Below are 17,921 nucleotides of genomic sequence, written 5' to 3'. Positions count from 1 at the left end.
CAGAGCTCTTCTCCTACCCTAAATCCTCGCAGACCAAGCGTACCTTGAGCTGGAAGCTTTCCTACCCACGTGCCAGCATCGAGCCGGGCAGGAAGATCTCCACCAACCCCCCTCCCCAGTGAGCTGTCACCAGGAGAAGTCCGACCAAGCACACTCGCTCCTCAGCCCAAAAAACCCAAACTGCAGCACCGCATTTCAGCACCACCTCTGCCTCACGGCGCTCGCCGCAGGCACCACCAAACCCAGTTTCCCTCCAGTTTCCTCCAGCCACGCTCTGAGGCCGCGTTTCTTCCCCAGTTACCGCAGCACGCAGCCGGTGCCCGGGCATCCCACCGCCCCTCGCTGGGCTCTGCCTGGGGAAGCTCACAAAAGCGCCATGGTTCGGCCGCTGGGGAACACCCAGCTCGCACCGCACCTGCTCTGCCCTCACCACCGACCGGGCCAGAAACTCCTTATTAAAATGCAAGGCGAGTTTGGCACACAATCTCAGCTTCTGATCATCTCGAGCAGATACGTTTGGAAGAGAAACCCACGTTTCCTGCCACGGCGTAGGAACCGAAGGGAACAGCAGACGGGATTTGGCTTCGGTCCCCTCGAGCCAACAAGGGAAAAAAACAAAAAACAAACAAAAAAAACCCACACTTTTTGGGGTTTTTTGTGGTTTTTTCTTTGCACCCATGCCTCTCAGAGCTCGCACGCGCTCGGCGTTGCTTCTCAACCGCTGCTTTGGATGCGCACACCAACACCGGGCCCAGGAGCTCCCTCCGAGCGCGGCGCCTTCGCACGCTGCTCCTGCAGCACCAGCCCTGCAGGTAACGACAGGCCTGACCCCTGCCTTGCCCAGATCGGCCTCCTGAAACAATGCGAATAAATATTTGCTCCATGCGAGAGAGGCAGCTCCCAGAGAGGAACCATTCCAGTTTATCAACTTTGTGATTCACGTCGATACAAGCTCCGTTCTCCACTGAAGCACCGAGATAACGCTCGGGGAGTTCGGCCCCGTAGGGCTCCCAGGGACCGCTCCGAGCAGTGGCACATCCACAGCAGAACGGCGAAACCCCCGGCCCCAAACCCAGCCCCCCCCACCCCCCCACTGCTCCTGTGCAACGCCCGAGGTGTCAGCGTGCAGCAGCGAGGCTGCAGTTTGCAACGTGCCAAGGAAACGCTTTGCTGCCAGCAGGACTGCAGCACGGCTCCACACCATGGATCATCCCCTTCCTCACCCCTTCTGAACCCGCTTGCTTGGGAGACAGCAGTGAAAAAACCCAGAGGAGATGAAGGTGGACGTGAGCTCAGTTTGCCCCCCAAGCAGCCCGGCCCCCCAACCTCTGCTTTCTACCAGCACCAGGCAGGGCAGGCGGCAGGGAGCAGCCCTGAGCGTGGCACACAGAGCACAGTGTGCAGCCCTGCTCCCCAGACCCAGCACCGCTCACGCGTCATCTTTGAGTCACGGCGCTGCGCACACAATGCCGTGCCAGTTGTTTACAGTGACAAGGACGTTGCGGATAATTAAAGGAAACGGCCCCAGATTAGATAATACCACCAGTCCGGGAGGTACAGCTCGTCATCACCTGGCAGCAAGCCGTCCCTCCTGGAGGTTGCTGCCCCGCTGTGAGTAGGACCCCTCACTTCTCCCACACCTGCAGCCAATTCCTCCGCCCTGACGCTGCTTCTGGGGACCAGCACAGCCACCCTGCCCGACAGCGAGCGGCACGATCCCAAAACAGCAGCCCAAAATCCCAACCTGAGGCCTCCAAACAGCCCTCCCGCTCCGCACGGCTGCACACGGGGCTCTGGACAGCACTGCCCGTGGGATGTACGACACAAACAGGGCTGCTTGCCACGGCTCTGCCCGGCAGCACCACCACAGCCCACTGGCTTTGGCACAGCCAGCTCCAGCCTGAGCCACGAGCCCTGCAGGGGCGAGCTCTGCAAATATTTGCTCACCTCCGCAGACCACTCGTGCAGCGTTAAGAGCTCCAGCGCGCTGCTATTCCAGGTATGCGGGCTAGCAAGCTCACAGCCAGGCTCACTCAGCAGGGCCTTCCTCTCCTCTGTCCTCGTCCTTCAGGTCTCTTCCTTGGAGATGGGCTCCAGGGATCTTTGCTGGGGAGGAGGGATGCGCTTCGCAAGGAGTGAGGCCGCTCAGCGTCAAAGCTGCTTTCTCCTCACCACGAAACACTGCAGCTCCACTGCAAGCAGTGCCCCAGACAGCCCTGCACGAAGCAGCACGGGGAGGCTGATCAGCGCTGATCAACGCTGCACCCTGAGCAGGAAAAGAAAAACAAGCGAAGCCCCGAGCGGATGGGGAATGTCAGGGGTGCCAGACTCACTGCAATAATCCCATTACGGAGTTATCCAGAGCAAGCAGCTTCCTCAATATTTGCAAGATAACGGGATTAGCTTCGTGTTCAACATCGCTGCAGCCTAATAATTGCAGCATCACTCCTCAGGCCCCGCTGCCATCGACTCAACAGGGGATTCCCACCAACCCCTCCCCAAACAGCCCCGGCTTTGAAAGCCGTTCATTAGCATCGGCATCGCAACTTAATTACTTCGAGAGATTTTTCCATCCCTCCCCTAAGCGAAATGCAACGTAACCCCTGCAACATGCAGCGCTCAGACAGAGCCAGCTTCTGTGCACCTCAAAGGTGGCACATGGCGCATCCCTTAAAGCCTCCCCTTATGATTCCCGACCCCCCCCAGCTCCTCGCAGCCCCGTTTCCCCCATTATTTCCCCCATTATTTCCCCCATTATTTCCCCCATTATTTCCCCCATTATTTCCCCCATTATTTCCCCCCGGAGCTCCGGGGGCCGCTCCCCTCCCGACTCACGATCGCCCCCTGGCGGCCGCGCCCAGCACTGCACCCCGCGCGGCCCCGCTCCGCTCCTCGCTCCCACCCGTGGCTCCGGGTCCCACCCGCTCCGCCCGCCCCGCAGCCACCAGCGGCGTTCACCCCCCCAGGAAAACATCCCAGCTGAAGCACCGCCTTCAGGTGCAGATCTGAGCACGGATTCCGGCCTCCTCCGTGACTTCAGAAACAATCTGCCCTATCTCCATCTCCACAGATCCCTCCCGCGTGCCGGCAGCGGCGATGCCTCGCGTACCAACAGCAGGCTCGTGCTGCCACGGACAGAAGGCCGGCGATGCCGCAAGGAAACGGCCTCAGCGCCGCGTTACCCCACGGTACAAACCCGGAGCTGCCCCGGCCTCGGGACACGGCTGCACAGCACCAGGACCGGCTGCACAGCGGGGCTGCAGAGCTCAGCCGGGAGGAACCGCGCTGCGCCAACAGCAGGAGGCAAAACGGAGCTCGGGCACTCAGCACTTGTAACGCACAGAGGAGGGAAACGTCCCCGTAACCCAGCTGGCGAGTCCTTTAGAAAGCGAGGCACAGCCAGGCTGGAGGGCTGCTTTTCCCAAGCCCTCCTGGCACCCATTAACCTGCGCTTATCGCCCGCCCGTCACGGCTGGCGCAGCCCCGCGCCTGCACAAAGCCAGCCCAGGACGCGGGCTCCTCGCTGTGCTCTCATTGAGGAGACCAAAGCCACCTCCAGAAATCAGAGCCGGGCTCCTTTCCAACACGGGGCCCGAGAGCAGCTTTGTTCAGCTAACCCCGCTTGCATGACTGACAGCATCCCATCCCCAAGGCCGGGTTTGTCCATTCATCACGGGCACTGCTGCTGCGTGACCCAAAAACTGATAACAGTGATGGCTTCATCTTCACTAAGCCCTCATACCTCCGGCTCCAGGCAGGCTTCCCTTCCAACCCCATCCCCAACGAGAGCCACTACTGAAATCTGGTGGCAAATTACAGCCAACAACGCTGCAGAGGGAGAGGTGAGCGTCAGGTCCGAGCTGAGGAGGAGCAGCGGGAACCCCCGCCCTCCAGCAGTGCCCTACTTACCCAGCCACGTCCCAGCGAGTCGGCCTGGATCGATTACACATCCCACAACGCCTTCCCTCTCAATACAAGGAAACTGTCCAGCGCAATCTGAGCGCTGCAGCAGGTGCAACACCTCTCACTCAGCGCCAGCCTCCGCCCCTCCTCCCTGGCTCCTCTCAGGCCAGGTATCCCATTCCCACACACCCACAGCGCAGCCACCAGAGCACAGCGAGCCCCTGCTGTCCTGGAGGCAGAGCTCACTGCACAAACCAGGCACCCAAAGCTTTAAAGCAGCCCCAGCCGGGGCGCTGCAGTGAGGGGGGGGGTCACCAGGCGGAGCAGTGCGGGCATCCCATTGACCACGCCACGGGAACTGCAAGCTGAAGAACAAAAGAGCGTCAGGATCGTGTCGCAGGGGTTTTGCCAACCTGCCAAGCACACCCACCTACTGACAGTAACGCTCTCGGGGCAGGTTAGCCAGAGTTCTGCGCTGCACCTCGTTTAAAAGGCAAATGGTCCCAAATGAGATCAGCACAAGCCTCCGGTAAACGCGTTCCAGGCACGGTCAGGTTTTGCCTCCCTTGCTCGCTTGCAGAGCAGCACGCTTCACTGTAATTAAGCCTTTCATCTCGGGCAACGTTGACCACTTTGGCTCTTCCATTGCATTGCACAAAACAGTTACAGCCCTGTATACATCACATATTGCATCTCGCGAGGGACACGTGGCTTGTGCCTGGAGGACAAACCTCTCCATGCAGGGCGTTACCCCGAGCAGCAATGGGGCTGCTGCTTCCAATCAGAAGCGACCTGCAAATCCAGCTGCACATGCAACGATCACGCACTCATTTCCCAAACGCTGGAGCATCTGCTGGCATTTGTTCAGCCACGCATCTTGCCAGGAACAAGGAGTAATGCTGATGGCACAGCAGCACTCCCATTCCTAGCCTATCTCCTCGGGCTGTATTTGGAGTCCCAGTGTCCAAAAGCAGCAGATCTGCATTGCACTGGTTTCCTCACGAGGCACGCGGCCCAGCAGCCAGCACAGATGCTAAAACAAACTGCTTCTTTGTCTGCACAGAGGTTAAGAACTTGAGGAGTATTTCCTATTTTTCGGGCGGAAAAGAACTGGCAAAAAAGCAGCACAGCAGGAGATAACGGCGATGCAAGTCGGTCTGGAATCAAGAAATTACTGCAGAATATTCTCCAAGCATCCATAAACTTACAACTCCAGGTGTTATTCTAGAGCAGGATGTGCAAGAGGCCGCTCACAGTTATCCCACACAGTGCTGACCCCCCAGTGCATCTGCCCAAGGGGTTGCCCCAGTGCCAGCAGCAGAACTTCTAAGTGGAGCGCTGAAGGTTCAGGGAGCCGAGAGCAAAGCCTTGGAGAAAGGCTCAGACCCTGCTGGACCAGCGAGCTGCTTGCTCTGCAGCCCTCAGGCCGCGTCCTCCTTCGGTCACCGCATCCCTTCCATGAAGGGAAGGGCTGCAACACAGCTTGTCCTTCCCATGCAGACAGGAAGGATCCGGCCGGGGGGAGATGCTGCAGCGCCGTTTCCCTTGGGCACACGGCTGTGTCCGTGGGACCCTGGGGACGAGGGAGGCTCAGCCCCGCACCACGTGTATATTTAGAAGCCACGCATCGCTCCCAGCGACGGCACAGCTCGGGCAGCACCCTCCCGCAGGGCTGGGCCCTGACTTCACGCAGAGCCCGGATCCCTGCCACCCCCACGGCAGCAGCAGGCTCAGGCCGATCAGCGCAGGCTGCTGCCGCTCAGGACAGCTCACACGTTAGCTGAGCCGATGCCGGTCGCACCGCACAGCCCGGAGGGAAACACCCTGGCTTTGCTCAGTCCATCCACCCCAGAGAAGAGCAGCCATCCCATGCTGCTCCGGCTGCAACGCGCGTGGCTGCGGATCACCGCGAGCCAGCTGACGTGGAAACCAGCTACAGACGCCCGCTCAGGGCCGCGGCCCGAGGCTCGCGACAAGTTGCTGTGTGCTCCCCTCTCTGTACTTGGAAAAATAACCCAGGGTAGAGCTGAGAGCCAGCTTCACGCTGCGTACCTGCTCTAAAATGTGCACCGACGAGCTCCCATGCCTCCCCGCAGCTGCCTGGAGACCGTGCTTCCACCAGCCCCCGGGGGCGAGCGCGGATTAAAGTCTGAAGACAACAGCGTGCTTCATTTTTAATTAGCTGGGGCATCCAGCCAAGAGGAGCTCCCCCACCCACCCGTGGCCAGCGAAGCCTGACAGCTAAAAAGGATTTCTGCTTGACTGTGCAGTCCCAGTGGCCATTCGAAGCACACCAGCTCTGAACACGCGCCAATGCGGTTAAAACGAAAGCCAGCCATGCAGCATTGGGAGGGCAGTTAATGTACAACCAGGTTAAGGACAGCGATACATCAAAAAGCACCAGGCTCTGCAGGAGCAAAGGGCACGGGCTTCAGCTCCTGCACGCAGCTCTGCCTTACCTCATCTCCAGCCCCAGTGCCCGGAACAACCCCGGAGTCCTGAGCTTAGCAGCACCTGGAGAATGAGCGTCCTTAAAAGCAAAGTAATTAAAAAAAAAAAAAATAGCAATAAGAGACCCGTTTGTTCACCCTGCCTCGAGCACGGGGCTCTCAGCTCCCAGCACTAAGGACACAAAGCTTCACTCATGGTCAGCTGTGCGGGCTCTGTGCGTGCGAAGCCCGAATCCAGGCTCTCCATCCTGAACTCGTGCAGCTGAAGGGGAAGCGGTTCTGCTTCAGCTGACGAGATGGGAGCAGAGCATCAGGCCTCCCACATCCCAGGCCGCCCGCACTGCTCCCATCAGCAAACAGAGCTCCCGGCAGCTCGGCAGGCTCCAGCCGACCAGAACGCGGGGCAAGGGGGGACGTGAAGCTTTGTGGCACGGACGCAGCTAGCCACGGGCAGCCCCAGCAGAGGCCGATTCCTGCGGAACAAGCAGAGCCCGCAGTGCCGCTCGAAGCCACGCCGTGAAGGCTGCAGGGATGGAACAACTCGCCCTGCTGCTGCCTGCACCCCGGGGCCGAGCAGGGAGCTGCCACGAGCGCGGCCACCTCCCCAGGAACGCGTCACCTGGGATCAGCTTGCCGCAAGCAAAGCACAGGGGAACCATCCCCGCCAATTAAATGGGCCCCTCGCAGGCTAACAATTAAAGGGCACAGCAGCGGTGCTCGCCACCAGGATTATAAGCCTGATGTGTCTCTAGGCACGGACACCTGGCTCTCTCCAAGCAGGCCGCTGGGTTCCAGCCAAGCAGCTTTGCGCAAAGGAGAGACCTGGCACCCTGAGCACGCACCACGCTGCTGACGCGCGCATCGCCCCGAGCCCGAAGGATGGCAGCGCCTGATGGCACAGCAAGAGGCTGGAAATAACGTCCGTGGTCGCAGAGCTGCACTTTGCTACGAGTTCGGAGCCATCGGCTGCGACAGCGCGGTCTGAAGGCGCACGGGGAGCGCTGGAGGAGACCGGCTGCCCACCGCCCAGCAAAGGTAATGGAAAAAAAAATGGGGATGGAAAAACCAGCGCCTTCCACGGCCCTTCTAGGCAGGCGGTTGGAACGCTCATTGAAGAACACTTCGAGCCAAAAAAAACCTGCTAGTTTTAGTGGAAACCAAACTCTCGCGTTGGTTAAAGCTGAAAGGAACGAGCTTGCTCGCCTCAGGGCAAGTAGTGCCTAAAGCAAGAGTTTTAAAGCCAAATTTTAATTAAAACCTCGCGTCTTCTGCAAGACAGAGCAGCCCAGGGAAATAAATACAGCAAAATCAGGAGCTACCAGGAGCTGATTCTTCCTTCTGACTCGTCATTGCCTTGCTCCCATCACACACCAGCTCGATGCTCCCGGCCTCCTACCTATTAAGAAAGGGGATGTGACTTGTTTTCAAGAGCTTGGGACATTCAAGAGACCAATCCCAGCCTGCAGAGAAGGGAGATTCCAGAAGAGATCTCACAGGGTACAGCACGCAGCTCCCATGGGCTCCAGTGCTCACCATTCGTGCAGAGCTGCAGCGGTTGCAGCTGCCAAACCATCTCATTTGCTCATCATCTGCACCAAATTAAAGGCGTGAGCTTCGAAATAACGAGCTTCATGACGGTGCTTACCCAAGGAAGGAGGAACAGGTTCACAGCCTGCAGTGCAGCAGCACGGTACTCACCAGCGTTCTCTTCCATTCCTCCCGCCCGCTGACGTTCCGAGCAATTATTCCTGCGACAACAGGAGACAAAATTGACACGTGGATTAGAATGCCGAGTGTGAGCGAAGCCCACGTTTCATTGCACATCTTCACCAGCTCCACAGAACCACCGTGCAGGGAACCCAGGGCAGAAACCCTCCCCAAAAAAACCCGGGCAAGGGAACGGCACCGTGCCCTGCCCTGGAGATGCGAGCAGCTGCTCAGCACGCACACGTTGCATGGGAAGGAAACGGGGGACAGCGCCGAGGTGTGACACCCACAGAGCACGGGACCTGCAGTGCCTGCTGCCAAGGGAGCTGCACGGGCACAGGGAGCACGCAAGGCAGCGCTGAACGTGCTGGGGGAAGGGGACCACGAGGAGGAACTGGGATCTCAGCACCGAGCCCCGCTGCTGCCTGGGGAAGAGTTCTGAAATGAGGCGAGAGAGGAACTGAGTTTGGGGAAATGGGGCCACGGCTGGATTCTGACACAAAGACGCTCAGCGTTTTTGGAAATGCCCTGCACAGATCAGCCAGGCATTGCTCCTGCTGCAGCCAGAACAACAATGCAGGATTCCCAGATAGGGACAACTCCTCAATAAAGACATCAGAGCTCAGAACACGGCTGGTAACCGCAGCCTTGAAGCAGCTTAGCAAGGGGAAGGGCGATCCACGCGGACTGCATGGCCCGGAGCATCCCATGGTCCTCATTTCAGAGGTGGCTTATCCCAAAGTCACTTGAGCAGCACCCCGAGAAGCCCCCCCAATTTAATCCAGGAACACTGCCGAAACGCACACACGTTTTGGAGGCGTGATTTAGCACGTGCATTCAATGCCTGCATGAGGCAAGGACACCACGTGCAGAAGCTGCAATGGGTTGAAGGCTGAGGGGTGCATGTTTCCCCAGGCACCAAGTCAGCACCTGCACGAAACCCCCCGCTCAGCAGCAGCCCCATGACACAGCACGCCTGCAGCTCAGGCCTTTCGGGAAGGGAAAGCAGAAGAGAAGCAAAAGCAGACACCTCAAAACCTACTTCATCCTCAGCAGAGATGACAGCAGCCCTCCCGCTCCCCAAAGCCACCGGGGAGTTGGGCTTAATTTGCCTTTCAAGGGCATTCCTGCACAGCGCCGAGCTCTGCGTGTTACCAGGGCCGTGCTTGTGCCTGGAATACTGATGGAATGCTCAGGGCTGCGTGCACCAATGTGTCACCAGCGGATGGCACGGCTGGAAGCGCCTGCACCCCGGCCAGGTGGGATCCTTCCACCCCGAGGCTGAGCCCGAGCACCTGGCTATTAACAGAGCATGGAAGAGAAGCGAGGTTAGAGAGCAGAGGGAGCAACACGGGGACAGCTGGTGCTCCCACCAGGATGCTGAAGCGGGCACACACATCCCTGCCTCGCTGGGAAAGCTCTCAGCAAGGCAATGGGTGAGGCAGCGCAAGCTAGGAGCTGCTGATCCGGGAACCACGCTGCAACGGACAGCTGGAGATCACCCACCCTGCAGGACGGGCAGGCACTGTTAGCCCTCCTCCCCGCAGCCAGCCTGAGAAAACCTGGATTTCACTTCTGTTTTTAGCACAGCACGCGCTGCAGGTCGTCAGACATCAGTGCTGAGCCTTCAGATGGGAGGCTTCTCTGCACTGATGAGCCGCGTGCTCCGGGCGCTGCCCTGGGTTGCACAGCCCAGCCCTGCCCACCTGCCCGGAGCAGCCCTGCAGCAGCACCCGGAGCAAAGGCCAGAGGAATGAGCCATGTGCAAACCCAGCAGTTGCAAGAGGCAGAGCGTGGGCTGGAAAGGACGGGACCCGGCCTTGGTCACCGTGCACCACGGTGCTGCTTTCCCCCAGCCCCAGGCTTTGCTGATCACCAGCTTTGCTTCTTTCTCACATCATTTGCAGCAGCCCTTGCCCAGAGCCCTCGGACGCTCCGCACGCCGCCAGCTGCCTTCACGGTGAAGCTCCGTGCAGGTTCTGATCTCGGGCTGCTCGTCTCCGCTCCAGCACCCAACAGCATCTTTCATTAGACCGGGGGATGCCTCGAAGCCCAGCCAGAAGCAAGGCAGCACGGGGTTCATGTTCACTGCCAGCTGCGACAGCCCCAGGTGGGAGCGGGGCATCACCACCTGCAGCCCAGCTCCTGTCCCCATTCCCAATGTGTGCCCACCAGCACAGCAGGGCCCTCCTGCAGTGAGCCAAAAGCATCCCTTAGGAGAAAAGCACACAGGGGAGAGCCTGACAATGGTGCCAAACTACACCCCCTGTATCCCCATAGCGGGGGAGGGTTAACACACACCCAGCGGCCCAAGGAACAGGGTCCAGCACTGATGCACACCGTAAGCACCCACGAAATGAAAGCAAACCCACTTGCTAGCCTCCCAGATGTTTCACTTGGACCTGGCACAGTGCTACCAACAGTCAGTACATGAAACAACAGCGATGCAGCACGCTAGCTCGGCCCTTTGCTCCACAGCAGTTGCCTTTAACATGAGGCATGCTGCAGCAGCACCCAGAAGCCCAAACCTCGCCTGCAGGACTCATAGCTGGGAGAGCAGGGGACAGCAGGGACAGGCAGCATGCATCCTGCTCAGCACTGTGCTCACTGTCAAGCTTGCAGCCTCAGAACCTTCCGGAAGGCCGGGCTTGCACCCACCACTGCATTGCCAGCTCTGGCTGCCTGAACCTTGTTCGAAACGCGGTGCAAAACCAACACGTCCCCCTCTCACCCATCAATTCCTCACCGCACGACAGCAGATGAGCAGATTTTTGCAAACCACGTCCTCAGCGATAGGGCTGCAGCACCTCAACCCACTGCCAGCCTGAGATTAAGAGCACAGTAAACAACACCCATGTTCTGCTCTACCCAAGAGAACACCCCAGGGGCACAGAGCAGCTCCCGGGGCAGCTTAAACCCCACGAGGGGAACCCTCCTGGCCCGCAGCCGCTGCAGCCCTGCGTGTTCTGCTCACGTCCTCCAGTTATCACCATCCCACCGCCACGTGCTGGGCTATGGTGGGAGTCCCAGCACCCCCACCCAGGACACGGCGTGCAGCTCTGCAGCTGCTGGGATGCACCGGCCACGAGCAGGGCAGCTGCTCAGCACAAGGGGAGAGCTTTGTGGAAGAAGGGACGGAGCTGCAAGGACAGCTGTAAGTGCAACTCGCACGGCCAACACCAAGGTGGGAGCAACCCTAACAACCCTAACCCTAACAGGGCGGCTAAGGGAACCAGCAGCTCCTCACAGAGAGCAGCAGCAATCTGCCTGCACTGTGCCAGCTGCCTGCGGGTGCCACAGCGACCCAGTGCAGCTGGGAAGGGAAATCTCTGCAGTTTGGAGGAGGACGAACGCGCCGTCACCACGGGCTGAAGGAGAGAACTCGTTTGCAGAGATCAGAGATCAAGCAAACCAGAAGATGAAGAGGGAAGCAACGCCAGGGGACGGCACCTGATGGAATCAAAACACGTTAACGGTGCTCAGGTCGTCCATAGAATGACAAGATGCACGTTAATGAACCGAGATAGCCAAGAGCGCAATTCACACGTTGTCATCCCGACAAAACACGGCACTGCAGCACCCCTAACTAGCTACAGAGCCATCTCTGCGGCAGAGCCAGACCTTCTAAACTTAATTAGCGCAGTAACGGGAAGCACGTGGGAGATAGGGAAGCGCCTGGCAGGCAGCTCACCTCTCAGAGCTTGCCTGGAGCCAGATCCAGCAGCACAAAGAGAGCACGACAGCGCGAGCGCGCCGTGCCGCCCCACTGCACGCAGCAAGCCCCATTTTAATGCCACTCCAGCCATCGTTTCCCACCTTGCTCTGTGAATTTGCACAGAGACCGATGGAGGACGGGGCGAAGACACAGAGCAGCTCCCGTGACCGAGCTGCCAAACCCCCTGTAACACAAAGCAGGAGGCACAGCATCAACGTAACCCGTCGTATTTCTGCATGAGAACGTTCCCTGTAGGAAAAAGCCAGCCCTTGGCTGTTCCCGTTGCAGCACACGGAGCATTGATGCTGCGTGCACACCCCGGACCCGTTGCACCGGGGAGATGCCGTGCTGCTCCCCCAGCAGGGTGGGGAAGGGATCAGTGCCACGAGCACACACACACACACGGGTGCTCTCAACCCAGAGCTGCTGCAGGGCCGGTCCCAGGCACCCCACGCCGGTGCACAAAGCGGCTTTGCAGGAGAACCAAAATCCAGGTGTACATGGGGGGGGGGGGGGGGGGGGAACCCACAAAGCCTTAACACGAGCAGCTGGCACGGCGAGCTCTGACTTGGTGCTGAGCTCTCCCCTGCGCCAGATTCGGCCTTTTTGTTCTGCTCCATTGCTGCGTCCTTGGACGGGAGAGCCAGTTCACTGACACCCCCTTTTCCTCCCCCCTTTTCCTCCCCCAGCACAACCATCAAAGCTGGTGCTTTGCTTGGCACACGCAGCTCTCTGATAGGTGCCAGCACAAGTCACAGACGTCCCCGTTCCCCCCGTCCCAGCCAGCAGCGCACAGGAAGGCTCCTGGATGGGGAAGCCAACCCCAGCAGGACCTCAGCCCGCAGCGAGCCGTAGGAACCAGGAACAAAGGGAAAGCTCTTCAGTTCTTCAGACTCCAGAGGCAGCTCCGCGTCCACCCCAGGGGGCAGAACCCGGGGACGGCTGCCAGCACTGGGAATGCAGGGCTATGGGCTGGGACCTGCGACTGCAGCCCCCGTCCCCTGGGATGGGTGCGGAGCTCAGGGTGCTCAGCTGCAGCTCTTCCCGTGCTCCATCCCTGTATCTGCAAGCAAAGGGAATGAAGCAACCACTTCTTTGCGTGGCTCCCTGTCACTAAGGCTCCCCTGCAGGCTGGGCTAGCTCTGACATCAGCTGTCTTGCTGCAGGAACGAGCAGCGGGTGGCTGCTATCACAGCCTTAACTAACGAGGCTGCGTCCCACACCTGCGCATTTGCAGCAAGGAGCCACGATGAGAAACCCAAGCACCCCGCGTCTCTGCTGCCTTGCAATGACACAACACACTCGTGGATTTGGGATGGAATGAGCTTCCTGACGGGAGGCAGCACCCGCCTGGGTGAGCCAAAGCAAGGAGCAGCTTCCCACAGGAACTGAGAGGCGAGGAGGAGCCAGTACAGCCCGCAGAGCTCAGCAATACGGGGACAAGGGGCAGCACGCAGCCCAGGAGCAGAGCTGAGGGAGCTCACCCCAACCCCAGCACCTTGCTCAGAAGGAAGCAGAGCCACAGGGTCCCCGAGCCCTGGCACAGCCAGCCCGGGGCCGGCAGCAGCTGGCTTCAATCCCATCCAGTTCCTCAATTTGTTGGTCACATGGCCGTGAACAAACACTTGCTCAGTGCGAGGGAAGGGAGGGAAGGCACGCAGGGCTCCTGCAGCGCACGTAGTGCTTGCAGGTGTTGTGCAGCCACAGCGCGGTTACCAGCCCAGCAGGGCAGCAGGGCTCCGCTCCCCACTCTCCCTTCCCACCCCGCAGCCTCACCTCAGCCTGAGCCACTCTGAGATCCTCCAGCGCCTGAGATCTGGGCCAAACAGGGCTTCCTTCCTCACGTTTACGGGATGATTTCGGCTCTCTGCTTCCAAGCTGCCAGGAAATCCCAATGTGCTCGGGAGCAAACCCCGCAGCGCCAACCAACGCCAACCCAGCGGGCTCCGTGCACCCCCCGCCGTGCTCACAGCCCGCAGCCTGGCATTCTGGTTCCACCAGCTCCCTCTGCCCCTCGTTGCTCCCATTCCCTGGGAACCAAGGGCTCTGCTCAGCACTGAGAGCCGTGCCATGGCGAGCCACCTGCTCCCTGCGCAACAGAAAGCATTTCCAAAGTGCAGCCCCCACCGCCGGCGCAGACTGATGGGGCAGCTCTGCTCCCAGCTCTGCTCCCAGCTCTGCCCTTTGTGCTGCAGGGACGCAGAGCACAGCACAGCAGCCACGGGATTGCAGCACCAAGCAGCAGTGCTGCAGCCACCAGCACGGCTCCGGCTCACTAAAGCACACACGTGCACTGACTTCTGGTGGCAGCACCCCCTCAAGCCCCATGCATCCCTGCACCCCCGGCAGTGAATCTCAAAATGCAATGGTGCACCAGCACCGCCGCAGCCGGCGTGCAGCCGGGCTGGCTTGCACTCCCTCCTCCCGCTGCAGGAAGGAAACAGCCCTTTTGCAAAGGAAGCGATAGCCCTGAGAGCGGGCAATAAAACGCTCGAGCCAGGAGCCCACCTCGCTCAGCCCTGCACCCCCCAAGGGCTGCGGGCACCTGGGGCAGGCCCTGGCTCTCCGCAGCATTAGGGCTGCGCCGTGCAAGCAGCGCCTGATTGCCCGTGTTCCAAACAGATGCTGTCTGCTGGTGCTGCCAAGGCAGGAAACCAACGCAGGAGGTGAGCCCTGCTGTGCTTTGCAGTGTGCACCGAGTGCAACGAGCATCAGGAGCCATGAAACCCCCCCCCCCCACCTGCAATGCACCACAGCCCTCTGGTCGGCTCTCCAAAATGCAGCTCCCCAGCAGGTGATTCTTTCAGAAGACAGAGCTTGGGGGGACACCAAACTGAAGACCGAAGCTCACACTGTGACAACGCTCCAGAAACAGAGCTGCAGGAGAGCTCACGCCAGCTCCAAAGTGATTGCAGCGCTGTCGGCTCGGCAGGGCCGGCCGCCCCGAGGTGCTGACGCTCTTCTGCAGCACCGACGTGGGGCTCTGAGGTCAGGGACGCGCCGTGCTCTGACAGGGTGCGAGAGCAAGAAGACAGGAGGCTGGAAAGGCACGGAGCCGCCGCGCCATCTCCGTCATGCAAATCAAAGCCCCGGCCCCCGGCGTGAAGATGGGAGGCTCCGATGGCGGCTGCAAAGTCACCTTGGGAGCACTGAGGAGGAGGGTTTGCAGCAAGGTGGGGGTTTGCAGCAGCGTAGCGGCGCCCCTGTAACCGACAGGCCAACAGAAGGGGCTGCACGCAGCCAAAGCTCACCAGGGTGAGCAGCGGGGAGAGACCCAGCACCATCCATCCACGCACGTGTGACCGCGTGGCTCTGCTGCCCTACCTGGCAATGGGCAGGCAGAGAGCTCACACCCACACGAGGAATCCCGCTCCTTCGATAAGCAGCGCAGTAAAACAAGCAAACAGCCCCGATGCTCGTGCTCAGCTGCCACAAACGCGGCGGGCCCTCTGCCCACAGCTCCCTGCAGGAGCACCTGATACACAGAACATACAGAACGCTGCTTCCTGTCATCGCAGGCAGCGGATGCTGGAGGAGCAGCACTCCCTCCTCCTGCTTTCCCAACCCAGTGCACTCACACTGTTCTCTCCCCCCATCACCAATAGCTGGGCTAGAGCCGGCCCTGACCCAGGCGGCCCAGCATGAGCAGAGTTTTCCAACCCAGGCGCTTCCCTCCTCGTTATCTCCATCATCAGAAAAGAAAACAGCCCAATATTTATGAGACGAGCAAAACAGGATGGGAACAGCAGCAAACACCGCTGCTCGTGATGCTGGGTGTCAGGTTGAGTTCGCAGGTATGAGTTTCCCCGCGTCTCCCCACGCCGGCCTTCTACCAGCTGCCCTCCCCGCGTGCCGAGCAGGTAACAGGAAAGCAGACGGCCTCGAGCCACAGCTCATTTCGAAACTGCTGGAAAACAGCACAGGCCCAGACAGCCTGACAGCACTCACCTGCAACCCCAGCCCAGAGGTGGCTGCTGCTCTGAGACGGAGCAGCCGAGCAGACAGAGGTCGCCTTTAAACACACCTGCAGTCTCACCGGCGCCTTTTGGGGTTGGCTTTGGGTTTTGTTTTTGTTTTTTTTTTTGGTTGATAACTACGGGGCTGCGTGTTCAAAATCGATTTGGAGCACGAGGTTAAAGAGTAAATCAAGCAGTGAAGCCGTGACCTCGCTCAGCCGGGAGCAGGACGCTCCCAGCGCCAGGCAGATGAAGCCCACGGGGAACGCGCCACTTCTCTCCAGCTTCTAATCAGCCACCGAAGGGACGGCGACTCAGCTTCTCATTAGCCGTGCTCTTCGGGCACCACGCAGGCACCCTCCTAGGGGAACCGAGCCCGGCAGAATAACAGGCCAGCAGGAAATGACACCGTGCAACAGATGGACTGCACTTCGCATCCCAGCGGAGCCACTCAGCCTGCCCGCCCCTCCTTTCACTGGTGGTGATTTTCCCCAGGTCCTGGCTGACGCAGGGACCCGGCAGCACAAGGGCACTTGAAATCCCGTGGCTCTGCTGCTTTGCTGCCAGCAGCGCTGCACCAGAGCGGCCGCAGTGAATTAGTTCACGGCAACGCATCGCCCATCGTGACACGTGGCTGCTCTGCCAGCAGCACGCCGTGAGCACAACGGCACCGAGTGAATCTGCTTTCCCACCCCGTCCTCCTCCAATGGACCGGGCAAAGCGTCGCCTGTTTCCAGGATGCAGCAGAGGAAAACCCGCTGGGACCGCCCTCGATTTTCCCACCTCTGCCACGGCTGCTTCCCCTCCTTCCACACAACCAACCCCTCCACTGCGAGCCTCTCTCCGGGGCTCATCAGCCCTCCCCCTCCCCCCCAGCCCTTCCCGGTGGATAAATACAAGCAGAGACGCGGGGTTGCAAACAGAAGGAGAGCTGGAAACCGGGCGGGCAGCGAAGGAGCAGCGCCTGCACATCACCCAGCTCCTCCTGCATCCCTGCCCGGCGTCAGCGTGCGACAGGCGCAGCTCCCCCCGGCACACGCAGGTTTCTCACAGCGCATCACCCAGCACTGACCCCCAGCCATCAGACCCGGCTCCGTGCACGCCCCAGCGCAGCGGAACGCGGGGGAAACGGGAGCTGCGCGCCGGGCACAGCCCTGCCCGGGCCGGGGATGCTCCGCGCCGGGGGAAGCTCACAGCACAGCAGTGCCCCGCACCCCTCCAGCCACCTGGGTTCGGGATGGATCCACGCGGTCGGACAGGACAGGCTGAAACGGAGCCTGCGATGGAATAGGGGACGCTGGGTGCTAACTTCACTCGGTGCACCGACATGGTCCCACCACCAGCGGCCCGGTCTGGGGCGATTCCCTCCCTCTTCGCTCTCCCACTCGTTGGAGAAGGAAGCCGAGCTCCGGAAAACCGCGGCCGCGGGGCTCCCCGGCTCCTGAAATCAACTCCGAGCCCACCAAGCGGAGCCACGGGGGCTCGCAGCGAAACGGAGCGGCTCGGGGACGGCGCGGCCCCCGGCACCGCTCGGGGTTCCCCGTCCCGGGCAGCTCCGAGAGCGGGGGGGGCTCGGCCCCACACGGAGAAACAAAGGGCGAAGCGCCGAGAGGAGCCGGGAGCTCCGCGGGACGGAGCGGACAAAGCGCGGCCCCGAGAGCCCAGAGCGGGGGGGGGGAGGGGGAAGGGAGCGGGGGCAGCGCGGAGCGGCCCGAGGGCAGAGGAGCGCGGCGGGGCCCGGGCACGGCGCTCGGGCCCATCCCAGGGCACAGCCCCGCCGCACCGAGCCCCTCGCCCCGCTCAGGCTGCGCCCCGCAGCCCCGCGCAGCCCCTCTCCACTCCAGCGAGCCCCGCACCGCCCGCCCTCACCTGCTGCCCGCGGCCGCCGGCTGAGCTCCGCCGCTCCCCTGGGCCGGCCCCGCCGGAAGCCGGGCAGGGCGCGGGGCATGCCGGGAGATGTAGTCCGCCTGGAGCGCAGGCCACGCCCCCGCCGCGGGGTTAAGGCCACGCCCTCCTCGTGTTAGACCACGCCCCCTCCGTGTGTTAGGCCACGCCCACAACCCAACTTTAGGTCACGCCCCCTCACCGCGGGGTTAGGCCAAACTTTAGGCCACGCCCCCAGGGTTAGGCCACGCCCCCTGTGGTGAGGTGAGGTTTAGGGTGAGGGGCTCGGGTGGGGTTTGTGAAGTT

The 17,921-nt window shown here is 61.0% G+C and overlaps 1 protein-coding gene across 7 annotated transcripts in view; it reads right to left on the bottom strand.

Annotated features, from left to right (window-relative positions):
- Positions 1 to 17,699, bottom strand: part of PHACTR4 (phosphatase and actin regulator 4) — a 41,404-nt gene extending 23,705 nt beyond the window's left edge. Inside the window, exons 1-3 of one of the 7 annotated variants that reach the window (XM_021375609.1) lie at positions 17,601 to 17,647; positions 8,052 to 8,101; positions 6,363 to 6,433 (exon numbers count right to left, since the gene is read on the bottom strand). Coding sequence is in view for 2 of the 7 variants with exons in the window: in XM_021375606.1 (XP_021231281.1) it covers positions 5,956 to 6,094 (139 nt within the window). In the remaining 5 variants the exon portion in view is untranslated. Of the gene's footprint in view, positions 1 to 1,242; positions 1,922 to 3,742; positions 3,890 to 3,909; positions 4,313 to 5,955; positions 6,338 to 6,362; positions 6,434 to 8,051; positions 8,102 to 17,600 lie in introns of those variants that run through there. The other 6 variants (XM_021375607.1, XM_021375610.1, XM_021375606.1 and 3 more) reach the window with 6 other exon arrangements.

The sequence above is a fragment of the Numida meleagris genome, chromosome 22, assembly GCF_002078875.1.
Source record: "Numida meleagris isolate 19003 breed g44 Domestic line chromosome 22, NumMel1.0, whole genome shotgun sequence".
Classification (NCBI taxonomy): Eukaryota; Metazoa; Chordata; class Aves; order Galliformes; family Numididae; genus Numida; species Numida meleagris.
Note: the sequence above shows the minus strand (reverse complement) of the source record. Positions and strands in the feature narration are given on the sequence as shown.